This window comes from Crocodylus porosus, unplaced genomic scaffold (assembly GCF_001723895.1).
Source record: "Crocodylus porosus isolate Cpor-Errol unplaced genomic scaffold, CroPor_comp1, whole genome shotgun sequence".
Lineage (NCBI taxonomy): Eukaryota > Metazoa > Chordata > Crocodylia > Crocodylidae > Crocodylus > Crocodylus porosus.
This window is the reverse complement of record NW_017728948.1, coordinates 26,314,838-26,337,892: the sequence shown is the minus strand read 5'-3', so window position 1 is coordinate 26,337,892 and position 23,055 is coordinate 26,314,838. Positions and strand designations below refer to the sequence as shown.

Sequence of the window (23,055 nt, the reverse complement as noted above, 5' to 3'; positions counted from 1 at the left end):
GCCCGAGCTCGTGTCCCGCATCGTCAGCCACCTCAAGAGCCAGGGGCTGTTCGACCAGTTCCGCCGCGACTGCCTGGCCGACGTGGACACAAAGGTGCGGGCCGGGCCAGGCATCGCCCCGCGGGCGACAAGGTCGCTGTGGGTCTGGGTAGAGGGAGCTTGTGGGTGGCTTTCCCTTAGCTGGCAGCCCTCGGGCTGGGGCTTTCAGCAGAGCCGGGTGCTGGCGCGCTGGGGCAGAGGCTGTGAAGGGAGGGGGTTAGAGTAGCGGAGGGTTGTGAGGTGGGCGCTGGACCTGGCTGACTGTCATGACTTGGTCCCCTGACTGGTGCCTCTGTGTCTGCGGGTGTGGTTGTCCGCTGTCCCTTGCAGCCTGCCTACCAGAACCTGAGACAACGTGTGGACAACTTTGTTTCCAACCACTTGGCAACTCACACCTGGAGTCCTCACCTTAACAAGAACCAGCTGAGGAACAACATCAGGCAGCAGGTTCTCAAGTAAGTTGCAGGAAACAGAGTTACTTCCATGAGTCGCTCAGACCCGAGAGAAATTTGGGCTCTGGTGGTTTGTTTTTCCTTAGGATTTTGTAAAGGAGCTCAAGAAGGTGCACTGAAACTATACGAAGAATTACTGATTTGTCAGTCTGTCATCATCAAAAGTTGGTGGTAATGGTCCCTGGTTCTGTATTGCGACTTTCGATACTTAAGAGCCATTGGGTTCCTTACAGTGTGATTGCTTCAGTTGTGTAACACACAGCTCCTAGCCTACTTTCTCTTTTTCCATTTAAATCATATAAGTAAAGGCTCAGCATTGTCAGAAACAAATCAAAGGGAGTGGAGGGTTCAAAGGTGTTCCCAAAGCAAAATCCACACTGATTTGACCACTTGGTTTTGGGGGGGGGGGTTGGTTTTTTAAGAGTTATTTGGTAAAGTTTTATGACAAAATAACTTGGAATGAGCATTTCCAGTGCTTATATCATGCTATAGACTTGGTCACCTGGTTTTTGTCTGTCTGTGTGTTAAAACAATGATAAATAGTCATTGCTCCAAGCTAGCTTGTATGGATTAGGGCAGTGTTTCCCAACCTTTTCCAGCCCAAGGCACGCTTACATTAATAAAACATTTCCGTGGCATACCCGTTAAGGCATTCCCAGTCCTCATACTTACTGTAGTTCATTGCTATGACAAAATTCTGCAGCATGTCTATTTATTTCTGATGACACACTTTTGTGCTGTGGCACATGAGTTGGGAAACGCTAGATTGGGCATCCTGTCTTGTCCATTTCTGTGACCTATGAGGAATCTGAAAATATATATACTTAAGGACTATATAAATAATGAACCTTTCATTTTTCCATATTCAGTTTTCCCACAGTTTAGTTGTGGGAATCAACAACTGATGATGAGCAAATATTCTTGTTGTTGAGATTTAGTCTCCACTGAGTATGAACTCTAAGTGAGATGTCACCGGGACAATCTAGAGCTTGACGCTCTAATAGTTTCAGTGTTCACTCTTTCTTTTTAATACAGTTATTTTTTTTATTTAAACCTTTCTACTTTGTAATTGTTACATCGTTGGAGTTGTTGAGATGACAGTTGATATTGTACTTATTCTATCACATGCTATGAAATACATAGATGCTAAACACCAATTGTATTGCAATATCTGGAAAGTGCTACTTATTAGTAACATGATGGAAAAGCTGTTGATATATTTGAGTTATTGGATTCATCTTCATTGGGATATTTTTATTTATACTTTTCAGTATGCTGCAAGACACTAATAAAATTAAATAATTAGCTAGTGATGTTTTTTGAAGCAACTTTTCTAAATATTTTTAAATATTTCTTTTAACCTTATAGTTAAGTATTAATGTAACTTTGTTTCAGGTCAGGAATGTTGGAATCTGGAATTGACAGAATTATTTCTCAGGTTGTGGATCCAAAGATCAATCATACATTCAGACCTCAGGTGGAAAAAGCTGTCCATGAGTTTTTAGCCACTTTAAATCACAAGGAGGAGTCTGGTCCCAGTACATCTCCAAGCGAAGAAAAAGCAGACGCTTCCATCACTGTACAAGGTATTTTGCCTTTAAACTATATAGTCTGTTTGCTATCTGCACTTCCTGGCAAAAACAACACTGACTACTACTTTTAGCACTAAACAGTAAGTCTTGGCATCAGTAGGATCTCTGAAGAGTAATTTGTGATAATCATTTACTGCTGTCTTGTGTGGAGGTGGGGAAGAAAAGAGGAAAAAGTTAATAATTTTTTTTACAGCACCACTTGTTCTGTAAAAAGAAGTACAAGAAATGAGTTTACCCTAAAACTCCAACACTGTGGCTGTGTCCAGACATGCAGGTCCATGTGGTTTGTGGCCCTACAAATCTCTTTGCAGTGCTGAAAATTGCATGCCATAATGTTAAAATGTGCTCCATGCAGCAAATTTGCTACTGGGATTTCCCAGTAGCAAAAACAAAACAAAAAAAATACTGAGAGAAAAAACGGGGTGCGGTGCAAACTATTACTCTGGAACAAAAGGAGTTTCAGCCCTCCGAGGAGGCGCTCTGGGTGCCAGAGTGTCTCTACTATTTAATTTTTGCTCCAATTGCTCTAGCATGCTGGGAGCTAGGAGGAGTGGGCAAAAGGCAGTTTGTCCAATGCAGGACAATTTGTTCCTCACCAAAGCACACATGTGGGGACATGTGCTGCAGCACAAATTTGTGCCACTACTATTTGTGCTGCTGCAAGTACACACCCCTGCACATCTGAATGCAGCCTATGACTTGCTCTGGAGGACCAACAATAACTCTGTGGAAGAAAAACTCCTACCTTTCTTTTAGACTACTTGTTTATATAAGTTATATTCAAAAGCTGTAAATGTTCTAATGTAATTATGTGTAGAAAGACTCAAATATTTGCATTACTCTCAAGATTTGAGCAATACAAGGAAGCGTCTGGGTTCTGATCTGTTCAGCAAAACTACGTTTCTTAAGTGGTTGCTAGTTTTTAGATTTTTGGTTGCTCATGTTTTTTTAGCTAACAAACTTTCTCAGTGAACTGTCCAACTAAGTCTTCTCCCTAAATTTGGTCTTGGGTACAGATTCTCCCAATCAGCACACTTATTTTAAATACCAGCATTTTTTCTGTGGGCTGTACTTCCTTTTAAATCTGGTAAGTTAATCAGGTGGCTTAAATCAACTATAGCAGTGGATAAGCACTAATTCATTTAATTCCTCCTTGCCCATTTTCAGAATCACTGCTAACGCCACATCCAGATGAGCATGGCCATGTGGTATGTGGTGCTGCAGACCTGTCTGGAGTGCCACACACTGCACATTCAGGTGTTCCCTATGCTACAAGGTAGCAGCACTGGTGGGGAGAAGGTTGGGATGGGGGTTGACATAGAGAGATCCCAGGGTCAAAAGTGTGCGGGGGGGGGGGGGAAGCTGGGCAGTGCACTCAGGAACAGTGTGTGCCACCCAGAACCGGAGCCTGGCCGGCCAGAGCCACACTTCAGCTGAAGGCCAGGCTCCAAACAGCATGATCACCATGGCTGTAGCTCTCCCAGGACCCCAGGTAAGGCTGCAACTGTGCTGGCCCCAACCTTTCCTATCCCACTTGGGGTGACCTGCTGTGCACCACAGGGCATGTGGCACAGGCATTCCCCAGGGGCAAGTAGTAGTGGTACAAGGTGTGCTGCTGCTTGTCCCTGGGAAACAAATGTCTACACTCATGTGGACATGGTCTAAGAGAGTAGTCATAGTACAAAACATGCCTATCTGTTGCATTGAGTCTTCCTTGTTTGTCGTTCTGCACAATATAATATCCACTACAATTACAGTTGATCTGTTTTAATAGTGTGTCAAGATAATTTTAAAAATTATTGAGGAAACGATACCTAGTATTTTTCCTGTAATCATCACCGGAACGTTTCTTCCAAATTCCAAGGCTATACTGAACTTCAAAGGAATGGAATCGGGCCCTTTGTGGACTACATCTGCTTATCTTGGCAGCAGCAAAATGTTGTAAAGACCAAACATATCAAATCTCAATTGATTTAGTAGACTGGCATTCTTGTTATTGGGGTAAAAAGAAAAACAAATGCTGTTCAAAATAAAGCAAAACTCCCAACTAATTTAGTTTCTCATGAAAGGTAAAGTCTTATCTGCCTCCTTCTCCAGTAAACTCCTGAGATTATAGATTTATTTGGAAAATGCTTCTCCCTCAAAAACAATCAGTCAATATAACAATACCTGTTTTTGTTTAGCAAAAACTAAAGAAATCTTGGCACGCTGAAATGTTTTCTTTTTCCTTTCTCACTCTTTTTTAAAGGTGTTTCTACTGCTGCTCCCAGTGCTAGTGTAGCTAGTGATGCCATGTCCATTTTGGAAACAATTACTTCTCTTAACCAGGAAGCAAGTGCTGCCAGAGCTTCAACAGACAGTACAAATTCCAAGAATAATGACAGGCCTTCAAAAAGACTCCCGTCTCAACACAGTATTGATGGTAGTACAGAAAGAGAGCGAAATTCGGAGGACTTGCCAGACAGAGAGCGAGCTATTTGTGATCCTGGAGGAGAAGGAATTGAAACAGTTGTTAAGTGTGAAGATTTAATTGAGCTCCCGTGTCAAAGTGAGGAGGTCAAAAATGTAATTAAAGATGCTAGCAACTTGGTTCATGCAAGCAAAGAAATTCTACAAGAAAGTGAAGACCAGAAAAGCAAACTAACAGAAAAAAGCGACAAGAAACAAGACAGCATTGAGAAAGGGGAAAGAAAGAAGGACAAGAAAGAAAAGGCTGACAAGAAGTCTGACTACACAAAGAAGAATGATGATAACCTAAAATCAAAGGAAGAAAAACATGTGAAAGAGCGTGAGGTAGAATCAGTAAAACAGTTGGTTCCAGAAAAGAACAATAAACACAAGGCGGTAGAAACTACAAAAGAAGGTACAGGAGGAGAAAAACATTTGTTTTTAAATGTAGTAGTAGGGAGGGGGTTGGGAAAATTTTTGGCAGTATAGTTTTTTGATATGGAGTTTTTCAAAGGTGAACTTGAAAAAGATGAGGTGCTAGTGATGCTGGCAAGTATAGTCGTTTAACTACAAGTTTTGTTATAATAAAGTCAGTAGTAGTTCAAGCTTTACCTGAGAGGCCACAGCCCACCTCTTAGAGCATGGGCTGGCAATCTACAGTCCGCAGGCTGGATCTGCTTTGTAGAGAGGGGCCTTATCTGGCATTTCAGCAGTGGTGGGGCTCTGTCCACACAAGGCCAGGCAGCAGGGAGAAGCGGTAGTCATAGCACTGTGGGCAGGAGAGATGGGAGCCGGGTTATGGGGAGTGATAACTGCAGCTTTGGAGGCATAGGCTGATTTGGATCCATGCTTGGACCTAAGCTCAGTTAAATCAGCACCCTCTGCTGCAAAAGTATTGCCAACCCCTGGCCTACAGGTTAGATTTACAAGAGAGCTCCTAATTGTGTTTACTTTTACAACCTGAGTTGTTCCACTTAAATTAATGAGATTACTGTGGTTGAAGGAATCGTTGTGCATCTCTAAATCAGGAAATTTCTGTAACAGTTAAAATATATTGCAGTTGCCTTATGAAAATAGGTTTCAGATGCAGATTTGATATGCTGTTTTAATTTTCAGAATATACTATGGAAGATTCAGATATGGATGTACTTAGTGATATCACTGTAAGCTCTGTCCATACAAGTGACCTCTCTTCATTTGAAGAAGAGAGTGAAGAAGAAGTGGTAGTTTCTGATACCACTGAAGAAGGAGAGATCACATCTGATGGTAAACATTATTTTAAAAAAAATACAATCCTCTTGTCACTTAAGTGAATAGTATTATATAGTATGACTTAATCTCTCTAAAATATAATTCAAAATATACGTGTGCATGAGAGTTTTGAGGGGAGGAAAAGCATTTTTTGTTAGCAAAGATTCCTCTCACAAATCTTGTCAGCAAAGATCACCAAAAATAGATATTACATCATGTTGAAATATTAGTTCATGATTATTTTGTTATTTTGCAATCACTCTGTTTGTGTGAAGAATTTCAGGATGGTACAGGAATGCTTCATAAAAATGCCTTCTGCTCTCTATTCCCCTTCTTCCCCTACCCTTTTATGTTTTTGACTCTAGTTCTAACTTGAGTTCAGGTGTCTTGTGGGCAGGCTGTTTTGGAATTGAGGAATTGTTAAAGCATCACTGTGGCTCCAGAGGCTACAAGCCTTTCTCTGGACTTGTGCCAAAGGCTGTTCCCACTCCATCAAGCTGTAAGTGGGTATCTGATCATTTGGGCTGTGAAGTCGAAACTGGTAGCACGTCATGCTAGCCACATTGTATCCTTGTGTGCATTAGGCTAGAGAACTGGTTTTCAAGCTGAGCTGCTGTGTTTGGGTAGATTTTTGACTGACATGTCCTTAGTGGAGAGGACTTGGATGAGTTCACGTGTAGGGATAGCAGAAGAAGGAATCGTTCTTTCTATTTCATTTCTGTCCATTCCTAATCTTGGGCAATTCCAACTTTTTGGTACATTGTGAGGTTTTAGGAGATTTGGGAGGGTGGGGGGTGTTGGTTGGTTGGTCCATAGGCAACTGGATTTTCTCGTGGATAGGATAGATTGCTTTAGAATAGTATTGATACTGAATCTGCACATGGCGGGTTTGACCTGTAATATTTGATGGCTAAAACTGATCAGAAAGAATTGAGTTACTAACCTGATATTGTGTGATGTTGGTGGTAATATAATATAGAACAAATCATGTTCAACATTTTATCAGTTCTGATGAAATATAAAATGAAGACAAGCCTCATGTTTTGGGGATGCAGATGCATTGTATTGTACAGAGCCTAAACACTGGTGTTTATATGTTCATGTCAAATAACCCTCCCAAAATAAAGTTGATGTGCTTGTGCTAACTAAAATACTCTCTAGCCGTTGACTAATGTAAAGGAAAATGCAAATCATTTGGATGCTCTAAGTGGGGGGGGGGGGAAATCATCTATCGTTTTTCTAAATCAAAAAATTTCCATTCAGTTTTTTTGGTATGTGGAAGATGGTTACCTTTTACTTTTGAATGGGCGAGAACATTTTATATTCCAACTTGTTAAATGACATACAGGTGAAACAGACTAATATTTATGTTTTTATCTACCGTTTCTACTCAATTCTAAGATGACCTGGCACTTAAGATGACCCCCTCCCCCAAATTAGATTCTCTATTTAGAAAATGTATACACTTCTTGTATGCCAGGTATAGAATCTAATTATTGCAGGGTTGTCCTAAATTTGTGTGTGTGGGGGGGGATGTATGTGTGTCTGTCTACAGCAGAGAAAGCAGTGGCCAGGTGGAGGGTTGGTCAAATGACACCCCTTCCACCTCCCCCCCCACCTTTGTCCTCTGCCTCCTTACCACCTACACCCTCCCCCAGCTCCCCACAGTCTCTTTTCCCCCACCCCACCCTGCTTTGCTATCAGATGCTGCTTGGGCTCTGTTCCCTGATGGGTCATGGAGCTCAGCACGTGGAAGTGCATCCTGTGTCAGGCTGTGCAGCAGCAACACTGCTAACCTGTACAGAGTTGCCCTGTACTTTGTTCCCAGGAGGAAGTCCCCCCGGCAGTAAAGGGGGTGAAAGGGGACAGGAGGAGGCAGAAGCTGCATAGAGCAAGCAAGGTGGTGGTAGGGGGATGGAAAAGAAATGAGAAGGAGGGCAGGAGACTGCTGTGGGTCTAACTGGCCCAGGCCCAGGCTCAGGGCCAGTCAGAGCTGCAGTAGCTGCCCTCCTACCACTATCCCCCACTTCGTATGTGAATCGAAGATGAAGGGCTTTTCCCCCACATACTGTTTTAGGGAGATGCCTCATCTTAGATTTAAGTAAGTACAGTGTATTAAATAACACCCCTAACATTAAAAGCTTTAAAAAAAATTGAATTTCTTCTGTTAGTATGTGGTGTTTTATTTTTCTCTCAGACCAGTGGCAGCAGCTAAGTTTAGTGTCATTTTCAGGTTCTCATACTCTAGGAACACTTTGTAAACTGTGAATTGGATTTTTGAACCTTTTTTTTGCCATTAGTTTTTTGTAAAACTTACCAGAAAATACGTATGTTGTAAAAATAAGTAAGTGTATATTGATGCCTTTCTCTAACTTACCAATTTACCTTCATGTTTTACTGGGGGCGGTTGTTATTACTTTTTTAGATGAAGAAGAGAAGAATAATCAGTGCAAGACAAAAACTCAGACTAATGAGCCAAGTGATGGAAAAACCAAGCCAGTTCGTCATGCTTATATTCACAAGCCTTTTTTATATTCCAAGTATTATAGTGATTCTGATGATGAGCGGACTGTAGAGCAACGCCGCCAGTCTATTGTAAGTTTAGTTATATGAAATGTTCTATTTCTCTCACGTTTTGTTTCGGGTTTTTTTAATCTGTTTGTTTGTTTTGGGGATTATTTTTGTTTTTGTTTTTTTGCAATACAAAAATTCTGCTTTTCATTTGGCAGTTTACTTCATAGTGGCAGCTTTGCTGCTTGAGACCTTATATGACTTGTCATCTCTTCATGGAAAGAATCTTTTGGTCATAGATTGATAACCATTGGCTTACGCAGCTGAGCAGAACTGTAGCTTAGAGAAGAAAGGAAGGCCTTATCTACCTACTACATGCTGCAGAGTAACTTATGATAGAACCAAAGCCTGCTTGGTCCATAGTAGTAGTCTTCTACAGTGCAGTTGCTACCATCCTTGCAGTAATCTGCTGTTTTACACCAGCAGAAAGGGGGAGAGAAGTTTAGAAATACATGCTGGGCTGTGTAAAGGATTTATTAGAAAAAATGTTGGGTTTCTTGTGCACTTTAAGTCTAGGTGTATACCTCACAGAGCTACTGGGTAAAATTGGACTCTGCAGTTGCCCAGGTAATCTTATGTATAAAAGTTGAGAAAGAAAGAAGCTGGTGTGTGCTCTTCCATCCAGGAAGAGTACACACCAACTGCAGATGCTTCCTCAGCCTGACAAAGGGTTTTTAACCCCAAAAGCTTGCTAAGAATTTTTTTTCCAACTGTCTAGTTGGTCTAATAAAAGATTACCAGATTTACCCAAAGAACCTTGTCTGAGGGAGAAAAAAGAAAACACTTGTGAAGTTTATGAAAGGGCAAAACTTGAAATTGGAGCATGGAACCAGAGACAAGATTCCACACACTCGTGGACTACATGCTTTCAAGACTCATGACCTCGGTCAAAGTAGTATGCGGTTTAATTATTGTTTGTACAGTGATGTTTAAAAGCTTATTAGTTATTTGGTTTCAAGCTGAAAGTTTCTGATTTCTGCAGAATTATAGCAATTGCCTTTTGTAGAGCATTCTGTGCTGTTCGTAACAATCATCATTGTCTATTTGGCCTGTTGATTTAAAAAAAAAAAATCCCCCCTTTCTTTTTTTTTTCTTCAGGCCAGAGAAAAAGAAGAGAGACTCTTAAGAAGGCAGATTAACAGAGAGAGACTTGAAGAGAAACGTAAACAAAAAGCTGCAGAAAAAACCAAATCACTGAAAACTGGGAGTCAAGATGCTAAAGGTGTTAAAATAGCAACAACAGCCTTTGTTTTTAAAACAAATAAGGTGAAATCTTGACTATTGAAGTCAATAGGAGTTTTGCCATTTACTTCAGGGGTCAAGTTCGCCTGTTATTACAAATGAACACTTCCTAAAGCAAAATAGGCAAAATTCTGTTTTCATGTTGTCCACAATGTGAAATGTGCACACAATGTGTACACATCTGAAACAACAAAAGCTCAGTTTAGTAGTTTTCAAACTTGTATGAAGCATTGTATGAAACTGAAAGTAATCATAAAAGATATGCTTTTCAGTCACTGTATTTGTATATTGTCATTTTAGGCAAGAGTGGCTTGAACTCAGAAGAGTCTTCAGTCAGAGGTGTTGAAATAAAAGCTACTGGCACCAGCATTAAAGATGTGCTTAAAGAACAGAAGTTTTTAGAGAAAAAGGTAGCCCTGAGCAGGAAAAGAAAAAGAGATTCAAGGTATTCCTTTTTACAGATAGATTAATACATATTAACTCATACAAATTGTTTTTAAAAACCACCTCTTTATTTTTGCAGTTACCACTTATCTAGTCCAATAATAATTTACCCTTAATATGTGTGAACAGTAGTTCAGGAAAATTGAGTTTATAAATTAAATTTTTTAGAAACAAAAATGTGATGCTTAATTTGTCATGAGATAATATACTTCTGTTTTACACTCCTAGTTGTATGGTCTTGATAGCATCCTCAGCTTAAGGTCTTACTAGTCTACAGTATCATTAAACAATGTATGTTAAGAACAGCTCAGAAAACCTTTTGTTCATCTGAAAACTTCTTTTTCCCCTGGCACACCTTTTTTTTTTTTTTTTTTCCCCACCCCCGATTTCCTCCTGTTTCTTTTTTGGCTTTATGCTCTCTTTCACAGTGCTTGTAAGCAGAGCATCTTAAGAAGAGTGAATTTAACAAGAAAGCAAACTAAAATGAATTGTTACATTGTCATTTTAATTGATATTACAGCCAAACTGCTTCATGGCCTCACTTTGAAAAGCTAAAAATATGCATGTGAAGTTCCCAATATAAAATGGTCCATGACAAAAATATGCCTTGAGAAATAAAGACTTTGAGTTAGGCATAATGGCTTTGGGTTAATATTTCAGAAATTATCAATTAATACAACATAGTGTGCAGTTCAAACTGCAGTTTATCTGTCCTTATAAAGGGTACCAGCAAAGTTCAGCTAGTCTGAAAACTTAAGTTGTTTTTGTTGTGTTTTTAAATCCAGCTTACAAAACAAGCAAAAATTTGTAGAAGATTAAGTTGACATTTTTAAAGGTATGTTCTGTAGAGTAAAGATTGGTAGTATAACAATGGATGGGTGAAAGGAGCATGGGCCCCTGCCTAAGGGAAGGGCACCAGAATGCAAGTGTGGGAGGTGTCTTGTCTTGCCCTCCTGTTGCTTATGTTCCATCCCTACCTTCCCCCACACCCTGGAGCAGCTGTAATTCCAGCAGCTGGCGACAGTAGTGGCTGGCTGACAGCAGCAAATCATGCAAGCGCAGCAGCTGGCAGAAACAGGATGCTGGAGGCCAGGAAGGAAGGTGCCTGAGAGTTGACCTTCTTACTACTTTCTTTTCTTTGTTTTTGCTCCTGCAAACCAGTACTTCAATGGCCTTTCAACATGTTGGCCAACAAATGAAAGGCATATTTCCCCATGCCACAGCGAACCTCCAGCCACTACCCCTTATTTGTGTGTTGCGCAGACAGCTGTCCATTTTATGCTTGTGTTAAGGAGGAAACTTTTGTTCTCCCCTATGTGATGAGCTTTACTTATCCCAATTATTCCTGGAATCTTTATTAATTATAATACCAATAGTTACCAGGCTTTTTCCTCGCAGCACTGAATATACTTTAACGTTAACTCCACATATTTGTAATTGGTAAATACTGATGCTCTTTGTATATGAAGAAACAGAAACTTAAGTAGTTAAATGCATTCTGTAGGTTTGCACAGAATACTCCTTGATATTTTAATACAAAATTGTCTAAATCAAAAATTGATTAGTTTTGCGATTGTGAATGCATTGGTATGAATTTTTACCATGTTTTTCAGTCTGTCTTTGATTCTGTATTTAAGGTATGTGGAAAATAGTGTGAAAAAACAGTCTGAAGATGATCCCAAAGAAACACAAAAGACAAATGAGGTAGGTGTCATGTATTTTTAAATTTATTTCAAAATAATTTTTTAACTATGGAGAAATGAGGGACTGTTCTGTTCTGTTTTTAATTGTACAAAGGGTTGATGTTACTTATAAATAGTACATTTTTCTATTATCAGATTAATATTCATTAGTTAGTTTTCTTTCATTCTTTCCATTCATACTGTTTTCTAATCCTGTTTTAACAGTGCTGCTTTGTAAATTTATTTGGAAGAGCTAATGTAGATAACCCGTTTATGCTTACAAGAACCACAGTTGGAAAAAATACCAGCTGAAAGACTTGGTTGGAGTGTCCAGATGAACAGTAACTTGTGTTTCCCAGGGGACAAGTAGCAGCAGCACAGCAGGTTACCCCAGGTGGGGTAGAGGAAGCTGGCACCAGCAACTGTGCTGGCCCTAGCAGCCTTACCTACATTCCTGGGGGTCTCGGGGAGTGAGAGTTGTAGTTGCATGCCTGTAATAAGAAGCCTGGTTGGCAGCTGGAACATGGCTCTGGCCAGCCTGGCTCCAATTTCGAGCGGTGCATGCTGCCGTCGTGTGCGCCGCGCCACTTCTCTTTTGGCATGGAATGCCTACATATGTGGTATTTGGCGCTGCAGATGGGCCTGCGGTGCCACATACCACACTCCATGCTCATCTGGATGTGCCCACTGAGCTCAATCTATGTAATCTACCAAAGACAAAATTTTAAGGGTGGCTTCAGCACAGTCTATAAGTAATTAATTATATGGGGAATAGACATTTGATAGAAACTGCTCAGTGTAGCAGACAACAAAATTTTATGGCTGGAAGCTGAAGTTTGACAAATTCAAAGTAATTTTTTAACACTGAAAGTAACTTGTGATTGGCATAATTTGCCTAGTTATATTATGCATCCCTGAATCTTAAAGTCAAGGTGAGTAGTTTCTCTAAAAGACATGTTCTAGTTTAAATAGGAATTATTTCAGGAAAGTCTACTGGTTATGATTGTTTCAAATACTTACCTACTTGGTGGGAAACATTTTAAATTTCAGGTTCTTGACATGGCATTTAATTCAGTTCTCTTTTCAGTAGCTTAAATGAATTCCTTAAGAAAACAACTTTAACATTTACACTTAATTGAGCAGTTTACCCTTTTAATTTAGATCTCTAAGTAATTCTACTTCTGTTTCTTTGTTCATATCTTTAATTTTGTGTTTTAGGCATGCGAAAAAATCTCAAAGGAGATGAAACATAACCATGGTAAAAGTGAAGCAGCTAAGCCTGTCAGAAGACTTTCGGAGTCGGTTCATTCTATTGAGGAAAGCAAAAATGATTCCAAAGTGGAAAAAGAACATAAGAGAAAAATATCTACCTCGGTTCACATGGAAGGCATGCAACAGGAAAATGAAACAAAGGATCCTAAAAAGCAGCTGGATAGAACAGATACTAGTGCCGAAGAAGTTCAGAAGCAGAAATGCATATTTAAAAATGAAAAACATGTTAAAAAAGATGATGCAGAAAGTCAAAATTTGAAAAGTATTACTAAGAAAGAGGTAAAGTCAAACCGAGATAAAAATGAAAAGGAGAGAACTCTTTCAGAAGATAAGTTGTCAGTAAAACATAAGTATAAAGGAGACAGTATACATAAAGTGAACGATGATACTGATCTTCATTTTGTGGAGAAGAGCTTGAAAGGAGAGGATAGTGTGCAGAAACATAATCAACTAACAAAGGTTTCTTCAGATGATAAATCGGAAAGAAAAAGTAAACACAGAAGTGAAAGGAAAATGTCAGCAGCTAGCAAAGAAGGCAAAAATGCTTCTGAACACACCTTTAAGAGTGATGAAAGTTTACGTAAAGAAAATAACAAAAAAGACAGACACATTTCTACAGAAAAAACAAAATTAGAATATAAGTCCAAAAGATTATCAAGTGATTCTAGACCACAGAAGGATTCCCAAAGTACTTCAAGGCAACCTGCGTCCGCATCTCAGAGAAGGAGTGAAAGCTGTTCAGAAGATAAACATGAAGTGGAATCAGCCAACTCTGACAATAATTTAAAACAAGAAGATAATATTCACAGAGAAAGACGGAGGTCCAAGAGTCTTGTAGAAGACAAGTTTTTGTTAAAGTCTAAATCTAAAAGTCACAGTAAACAGTCTAAAATACTTGAAACAGACTTGCAAGAGAGTTTCACAAAGCAAGACAGCATTCAGAAACCAGACAAAGATAAGAATATAGACGAGAATGATGCAGAGAAGCAACGCAAATCCAAAAATGAAGATAAAGGTTTTGAGGAAAGCAGTGTTCAGTCTGAACTTGAAAGTGGTGCACACGCAATTTATAATTCACAAAAAGAATCTAGTCATAAAGTTAAATTGCAACCAGCTGAAAAAATAGCTGTAAAAGAGAAAGCCAGAAGTGATAAAGACTTGAGTTGCACCAAATTAGAGAGGAAGTTCTCAGTGGAAGGTCACAAAAGCAGAAGCTTAAAGCATAATAATAAAGAAATGAAGAAGGAAGAGAGTTCTAAATTGGAGGACAAAGACATTAAAGACATTGACAGTAGTCATGAAAGAATACTAGGGACCACAGTGGGTATGGATAAAAAGTCTAGTAAGAGGTTTTTAAGTGAGAATAAGAAAGGAAGCTTCTTGATAGAAGAAATCACAACAAGAGAAGAAAAACAAGCAACGGACGTATTTGTAACCAGCCCTATTCCATCCACTCAGTCATCAGATAGGACTAATGATGACTCATATTCTGAGCAATGGGAAGTCCCAATGGAGCTCGATTCAGAACAAACAAAAGTACATGCGGCCTCTAAAATAGAAGAAAAAAACAGTAATTCAGAAGACAAAGGTTTTGAAAATGTTTTAAAAGACAACATGTCTGTTCACATTTCAAAGAATGAGTTGAGAAAAAAGTCTGTAGACTTTGAAGCATGTGCATCAGAACTTCCAGGTACAGCTAATCGAAATTCTGAAGAAACAAATGAACGTGAAAACACCTGCACCCTTACTAAAGTAGATGATGCCCTAGATAAAGTGTCCAAACAAGTATCTGAGGATCAACGCCCCATTCAACAGGGAGCTTATCAAATAAACATTTATGAAAAAAGTGGTACAATTTTACTTAATGCTCCAGGTAAAGAGGAAATTTCAGAGAATGTCAAAAAACCAAAGAGTTTAAAAAACTTGGTCAGTCCTAATGAAGAAAATGTTTCTTTAGTGAGTACCTCTTCCAGATCAGAAGATGCTTCCCATACAAAATCAGTAAATAATTATTTACCAAGTTTTACTGGTTCCTTGGATAGCACATGTAAAAATGAATCTCCTAATTTAGATAAGCCTACTTTAAGTAGAGGCACCATTTTGGATAATGCAGCAACAGAATACACGGGAAAAGGTGGTGATACTGTGTTAAGTTCTCTCATGAAAGAAGGTGAGGTCAGTATGACAGACGTGGTAGAAAAAAACAAAGAGAGTCCCCTAATTAGTGAACAATCAGGAGAGGACAAAAGTGGTTTAATGGGTATTCAAGAAGATTATGCTCAAATAACTAAGCAAGATGGAGTGCAAAGAAGAAATGAGTGTAAAATAACTGATCTAGAAAATGATGAAAGTGTGACTGACAAAGCTGCCAATCATGGAAGTATAAGAACAAAAGAACTTGTCTTAGTGAATTCAGAAAAGAAAGAACGGAAGAGCTTACATACAGGCTGCACTGCAAAAGAAGAAAAAGAATTTGCCACAGATATTGTAAAAAAGAATGAGGAACATGATGGGGGTGCTGTGATAGAATCTTCTTCTGTATTAGTGCCTACCAATGTTACAAGAGATCCAGAAGATGCATTTAAAGATTCTATTACAGCCAGTGGAACAGAAGAAGGTGATGGCCTAATAGTTGATGATGAAGATAAAAATGGAAGCAATGCAGTAGGCACCAGTGCAGGAACTAGTGAACACAGTATGGCATGTAACAAGCTAGAGACAACTGAAGCCACTGCAATAGGAACCAGCACAGAGAAGACCATTGAACATATTATAATGGCTACTAGTACAGGAGAAAAGCAGGTTAAAGGTTGTCATATTGTACATTCTGAAAAGGAAGGCGATGCCACAACTACATGCTCAGAAGAAGAAAGTGAGGTTACTGTAATCTGCACAAGCATAGAAGCAGATGAAGGTTTCACAGCAGGCATGTGGGTAAAAAGCAGTGAAGATGTCAGTTTTGCTTCAGAAGCTGATGTGGGTGAGTGTACTGTTGCTGCAGCTGAAGAAGATGGTGGTGGTGTCACAGAAGGATTTGCAGAAAGTGAAAGTGTCCTGACCAGTACAAAGGAGGAAGAAAGTGGTGAGTGCACCATGATTGATGCAGGAGAAATTGGTAAAGGCTCAGTTAATGCAAGTGGAGTAGAAATTGAGGTCCATGTGAATAGTGCTGGGGCAGAAGAAAAGGATGATGCTGTAACTAGTGCAGGCTCTGAAGAAAAACGCAAGGCTTCAACTTGTGTAGGTACAGTCAAGTTTGAAGGTTCTGTTACCTGTATTGGTGAAATAGAAAGTGATGGTGCTGTAACCAGTGCAGGCGCAGAAGCAGGTGAAGGATCCAGGAGCAGTGAAAATTCAGATGGATTCCAAAGCAACATGGCTAAAGCTGGCCGGGTGAAAGAAACTGAAGGTGCTGTGACTTGTACAGGTGCAGAAGAAAGAGGTCGTAACTTCATAATTTGCTCAGTGACTGGTGCTGACGCCCAGGAAGAAAGTACTGTAACTGGTGCATGTGTTGAAATGGTCACAAATAACAGTACCCAAATTGGAACAAGGCCCAACAAATGTGAAGATACTATAAATGGTGAAAGTGCAGTAACCAGCACAGGCATAACAGCGGAAGATGATGCTGACATTGCAGTAGTCTGCACAGGACTGGGAGATAGCAGTGAAGGTTTTGCAGTTTGCTTACATGCAGAAAAATGTGAAAGTGCCATGGACAGCACAGGAGCAAAAGATCCTAACGTCACTATCATCAGCATAGGCTCTTGTGATGATGAAGGCTTTGTAACTAGCACAGGCTCAAAAGAAGAGGATGAAGAAGGTGAAGATATTGTGACCAGTACAGGAAGGGGAAATGAAGAAATTGAGCATGCTTCAACATGTACAGGAATGGAAGAGGAAAGTGCACTTATTTGTATTGGTGCAGAAGAAGGGGAAAGCTCTATTATCTGCATAGTTGCAGAACAAGTAGAAGCTGAATCAGCTGTAGCTGCCACAAACGTAAATAAAGTTAGTGTTGACAGCTTGACTGGTGCAGAGAAAGAAGCTAATGGTGGCTTGATCTGCAAAAATGTAAAAGGAATAGTTGAGAGTAGTGTAACAAGTGCAGGCACAGTAGATGAAGCTGTCATGACTCCAAATACAGAAAAAGGTAAGGAAGCCTTAGTCGTGGATACTGAAGAATCTAGGGGCCCCATGACTAGTGCAGTGACAGAGAAAGATGAGCAGTTTGCTGCTGCTAAAGGAAAGGAGGAGAATGCAGTTATTTGTGTAGGCAATAGTGATTTTGAGGGTCCCATGACTACCTTGGTTGCAAAGGAAGATGAGAATCCTATGCTTGCTTATACTGACAAAGAAAAAAAATCTAAAGATGACATCCATTCTACAAGTACAGTGGAAGAAGGTGATGCTACCTTACAGTGTTCAGTCACAGAAGTTGAGGAGGGTCCACTTTTTGCTGCAAGAACAGATGGAAATGATGAGAGCTCTTTGATCCTAATAGACGCTGAAGAAACAGAAGCACCAATGCCCAGTACAGCCATAGATTTTAAAGGGAGTTTACATGCTGCTAGCTGTAGACAAGAAAAAGATGAGTGCACTATGATTTCCACAAGTATAGTAGAAGAATTTGAGGCTCCCATGCCCAGCGCAGCTACAGAATGCGATGGTCAATTCACCGCTGCAAGGACAGAAGAAGTGAATGAAAGTAATGTAGTTTCTATCGATATGGAAATATATGAAGTCCCTATGCCCAGTGCATCCAGTGCTGAAGATGATTATACAAGTCACCCAACTGGTAGTGGCAAAGAAGAAAAAGATGAGTGTGCTATGATTTCAACAAGCATAGTAGAAGAACAAGTGATTCTCATATCCAGTGAAGTCACAGAAGATAGAGTTGAACATGTTGCCTCAGGTGGAGAAGCAAAAAATGAAACGGTAATGATCCCCACAAGTTCAGCAGAATGTTTCAAATCTCATGGGTCCAGTGTAGTCACACAAGATGAGGATCAATTCACTGCTTCAGAAGCAGAAGAAAGGTATGAAACTGCCATGATCACTACTAGTATGACAGAAGAATGTGAAATAGTTCTGATCAGCACAGCCACACAACCTAAAAATCCTCTTATTGTAGCAAGAGCAGAAAAAAAACATGAGACCACCATTATATCTCCAAATGCACCAGAGGAATCTAAAATTGTCGAGACCAGTACAACAACAGATGAACAGTTTGAACTAGCTACTTTAGACCCAGGAGAAAAAATTGAAGGTTCTGTGATCTTCGTTGGAAATGTAGAGGAATGTGGGGCTCCTATGATCGCTGTTGCCAGCAACAATGAGGATTCAAACACTGCTTCATGTGTAGAGAATGCAAAAGAAAATGCTGTAATCACTCTGAGTTCAGTGGAAGAATGTGACAGTCTTTTTACCTTTGCAGTCATAGAAGAAAGTCAGCTTGATGCTGCAAGCACAGAAATAAAAGACAAAAATGATGCAACTTTTAAGAGTACCAGCCAGATTGATTATATCCTATCATCTACAGACTTAGACAAAAGTGATGGTTCTCTGCCTCTGGCTAGTGAAGAAGATGAAAGTGTCCATAGTGAGAAAAAGGAGAAGCATGACAATCCTGTGATGGGAGAATCAACAACAGCTAAGAGTACAGTAGTTACTGAAGTACTAGGAACTGCTGAGAATACAGTGCAACTCCTGAGTATAGGTAAAACCCTTTGTGTGGAGATTACAGAAACTGCAGCCTGTGTTAGTCCATCTGCAGAGGTGAGTACAGACAGTGAAAGAACTGAAGATGATTTGCCATATGTAGATGTTACATCAGAACTTTCTTGTATGTCTTCAGAAGCTGCAGTGGATAATGTAGACTACAAGGTTAATACTAATTTGCTGTCAGAAGGTGATTTTTCAGAAATAAGGACTCCACCATATAGGGAACAAACACTTTCATTATTGTCTGAATTTGGAAGCACATTGACTGTAAATACCAGCCATGGTGAATTATCTTTAGAGGCAAAACTGAGGAGAAAGAATGACTTGCCTTTGTATGTGGATGAACAATTTGTGAGTGGTGATAAAAGAAACAGTGTCAAAGTAGATGATGACCTTGGATTTGAAGTTTCTTTTAAAAAAAATACAACCTTTAATTCAGGTGAGTTTTTTTGTTTTTTTTTTGGTTTTTTTTTTTCTCTTTTCTTTTTCTTTCTGATTTTATATAAAAAAAAAAAAAAAATGATCACTTCAGTTTCTGAAATTAGGCTTATTTTTTTGCATTTAATTTGCATATGATCTTTATGCTGAAGATACTGGCTTTCATGGACCTGCATTTGCTAAATAAGTAAAATGTTACAAGTATATGTATGATCTTAAATATTACCAGCAAAATAACTTATCCAAATATTCCTTTTGGCATCAATTCACAATTAAAATATTAAGAAAAGATGCTTTCAAATATGCAATGAAATTATGTACATTTGAAAATACCATTTGTTAATATTTTAATTGTGAATTGATGCCAAAGGGAGTACTTGCATAAGTTACACTGTTGGTATAGCAGTAACTTTGTCCAGCTTTGCCAAAAAAAGGATATATTGAGATGTATCTAATACATGTTCAAATAAATGTTAATAAGGTATAAAAATATATCTTTGTTGAAACATAAGGTAAATGATAACAGAAATGAACTATGTACAATAGGGATTACAAGGTTTAGTAACAGTTCCCTTGAAAATAAGGATTAGTAAGCATCACTTTAGGACAACGATTCTCACCCAGCGTGCCAAGGCATTATGAAGTACCACAGTAGTTTTTGAAGGGTGCTGCAGGAAGAGTGAGAAGATAAGCAGATAAAGGCAGGGTTCAGGCTTCAGGTATGAGGAGATGAGCAGCTGAGGGCTACTGGGACCGCTTGCCCTGTTACTGAAAAGTGTCATGGCCTCTTTAAAGGCAGGGTGTTTGTAGGACAGGCACAGACAACCAGCAGGGCAGGGTAAAGGAACAGCCTTGTAGTCAAGTCAGCTGACCAGGCAGTCGCATGAGCAGATGGAGGCAGGGCTTTAGTAGCACATAAGTCAGAGCCAGAGTAGGGAGTTAGACCTGGGAAGTAGCAGGGTAAGGCCTTGCTGTGAGATGGCTGCTACTGATGACTTCCTTGTCAGGGAGCTTCCTAGGAGAGTGCAACCCAAGGGACCTGATTCAGGGCCTGGAAGAAGTGTGGTAGGTAGCTGGTGGGCTGGATGTTTGCTTTGCTGCCAGTAGGCTTAAATTTGTTTGGTGATTTGGGTGGACTAGAAGGGAGTGGCTTGGAGGTCCCATTACTGCCAGAGTGGTATGTGATTACCTTGAGCCCTGCCAGGGTTCAGGCTTAAGACACAGATTAGCCGGGGGGAGGCTGGAGCCTGAGACGGGGCAGCAGTAGCCTAGAGAGGGGTAGAGCTTGGGGCCAGAGGGTCTGGAGCCCAAGCAAAACGGAGATAAAGGCCCCGGAGGGCAAGGTAAGGGGCTGGAGCCCAGAAATCAGATCCACAGCAATGGGCTCTGGCTAAGGGACCAGCTAGAGTAGGGGGGTGGAAGTTGGGAAGGCTGAGACCCCAGCAAAAGTGAAGGCCTGAGGTGGCCTGGTGGCTTTGGGGAACAAGGGTCCCAACTGAGTAATGCTACACAGCATCCATGAGGCATGGGCGTGACTACAGGTGTGACTGGAGATCATGACTTAGGCCTATAAGGCCAGCAAGATCAGGAGAGTCAACCATTGAGGAAGAGGGAGCACATTAGGCTCGTCAGTCTGAGGGCAGCCTCCTACTCATGAAGCTTCCATCAAGACATGGCAGGCGAGACCTCACGAGACAGGAGAGAGAGAGCCTGGCGAGGATGAAGTAACTTGTGGGGGGCATCACAGTGGTTCCTTAGCTTAACCTGTTACAGGCAGGCTCAGGCTGTCCCTACCTACTTGCTCTCGATTTCGCCCCCACCCCCGCCTGCCGCCTCTGCAAGGAGGGTTAACCTCTGTAATAAATAAATTGGTTTTTAAAATGGAGCACTCCTCAAATCACAAACATGGAGGGTGTCTTGAGTCTGATGTAAGATGCTTTGAATCTTAAAAAAAAAAAAAAAAAAAAAAAAGGTTGAGAACCACTGCTTTTAAGAGTACTGTGAATAAGGTGGTGCTTGCTGTCAATAACAGCACTGGACCATGACCCAAATTCATTTAATATTTGAGGTAAACAACAAAACTCCACATCTAGTGAGGGATCGTGGAGGGGTGGGGGGGAGGAGGAAGAGGACTTCTGCATTGCAGCCCAGTGGTGTAATGGTTAAGATCCTTGTCCAGGGAAAAGGAGACCTGTGTTTTTTAGGTTCCCTCACCCACAGGGGGTTATAATCTATATCTCCTGCTTCTCAACAAATGCCATAACCACCAGCCCACAGGGGGAGGTATTGCCCAGACCCTTTTTCTGCCCTCTTCTTGAAGCTGGCTCATTGGGAAATAAAGAGAAAGATGTATTTGGAGACAGGAGGAAGAGACCAAACTAAAGCATAGGTAGCTCAATCCAGTGCTGCTGCTGTGGATGGGAGAGAGTTTATTATGTTCCTAATGGGATAGAAACTTCCCCACTATTTATTTTATCCAGCGAATATCAAATGCCAAGCGTTGGTAAGCCAGACCAAAGAGGAGGGCTGGAGAAGAGCATGGACAGTATCTGGTTTCTGATCTGGTGATTAGGACACTGGGAAGCAGGAGATGTGGGTTTGAACTGTCTCTGGGTGAAGGGGGATTTAGGTTTCCTGCCTGGGTAAGTGCCCCAACTAATAAGCTATGGGGCTAAAATGTGGTGGCATTCGGCACCACCACTTCTGATACATACACAAGTGGGGCATTTCTGTTGCCCCAGGGCAAAAATACTAGATAGAGCTTGCTTGAAAAAAAAACTGTAGCTTTCCAGTTGTCTACTTGCCATTTAGGTGCATAGGCTGCTTACAGACATTCAAAAAAATACGGAGCTTTAAACACTGTACTCCTGCGCATGCCCAGAAGAGGCAGCATGTTGATTGGACCCAGCTTTCCCACTGTCTATAGATCAGGCACTGGAGTAGGACTTTTCTGGCACTTTAATCTAAAGACTGATTGGAACTAACACACTGCTTCTGCTGGTAAAGTGCATTTTTTTGCTGTTGGTTTTGTGAGGGTTGGGGGTTTTTTTGTTTGTTTTTTAATGTCTGTAAGCAGTCAGTCAAATGGAATTTAGCTCTCTCTTCTTTAATGGCAAAGAAAACAGAAGAGAATGGTCAGGATCCCTTTTAAGAAGTTTTCTTGGTTTCTCAGTAGTGTTAATAAATATAAGAAATGGACTAAAAGAAGAACTGAGGTTGAATCCATGTAAGTAATTGAATGCTTAAACGCCCCTGATTTCAGTAGAAATATGGTACCTAAAATAGGGTTGGGTGCCTTAATGTTTTGTGATTGTAGGTTTTGATAGCCAGGAAAAAATGCTAAATTAATAATCCAGGTTTTAAAAAAAAATTAGGATTTTTTTTCCTGATCCTAAATTCACCCTGCCCTGCCCTGCCCCCAATGGACTGTGACAGCACACATTTCTAATACTGGCTGCAAATCTTTCCTGCCCTTATTTACTAGAGGACACTGGGTAGTTCAATTTCATACTTTATTAGGTCCCCCGCCCCCATTGTTACAGGTGACGCCAGTACTGCTTGAGGTGGGGAAGGAAGGCAGTTTCCTAAAGATATAAAGCTCTATATATAGATTTCCAGATGTTTTGAGTAACCAGCAACTCATATTTGAAGATATAAAGATTTGATGTTAAAAGATTTCAAGATATTGTGAAATAATCATTTGACCTTGGTGGTAGTTATTTGAGTACTCAGCCTCTGAAAATCAGGTAATTCATTTGGGGGACCAAGTTTTAGACTTTGACTCCCAATTTTATGCTCCCATTTTTTGCATTCCTTAATGTGACTTGTACAATTTTAATAACCTATTTGTAGCTTTCCTTAATGAAGCCTATTAAAAATACAGTTTGCAGTAGTTATAGG

At 40.2% G+C, this 23,055-nt stretch overlaps 1 protein-coding gene across 1 annotated transcript in view; it reads left to right on the top strand.

The window, feature by feature from the left end:
* Position 1: 1 nt before the first annotated feature.
* BOD1L1 (biorientation of chromosomes in cell division 1 like 1) overlaps positions 2–23,055 on the top strand; it is a gene marked incomplete at its 5' end in the record, with an annotated part of 58,860 nt that continues 35,806 nt past the window's right edge. Inside the window, 10 exons of the mRNA XM_019552571.1 lie at positions 2–94; positions 370–494; positions 1,887–2,077; positions 4,332–4,946; positions 5,648–5,797; positions 8,208–8,377; positions 9,452–9,575; positions 9,896–10,040; positions 11,677–11,743; positions 12,940–19,156. Of these exons, the coding sequence (XP_019408116.1) occupies positions 2–94; positions 370–494; positions 1,887–2,077; positions 4,332–4,946; positions 5,648–5,797; positions 8,208–8,377; positions 9,452–9,575; positions 9,896–10,040; positions 11,677–11,743; positions 12,940–19,156 (7,897 nt within the window). The remainder of the gene's footprint in view (positions 95–369; positions 495–1,886; positions 2,078–4,331; positions 4,947–5,647; positions 5,798–8,207; positions 8,378–9,451; positions 9,576–9,895; positions 10,041–11,676; positions 11,744–12,939; positions 19,157–23,055) is intronic.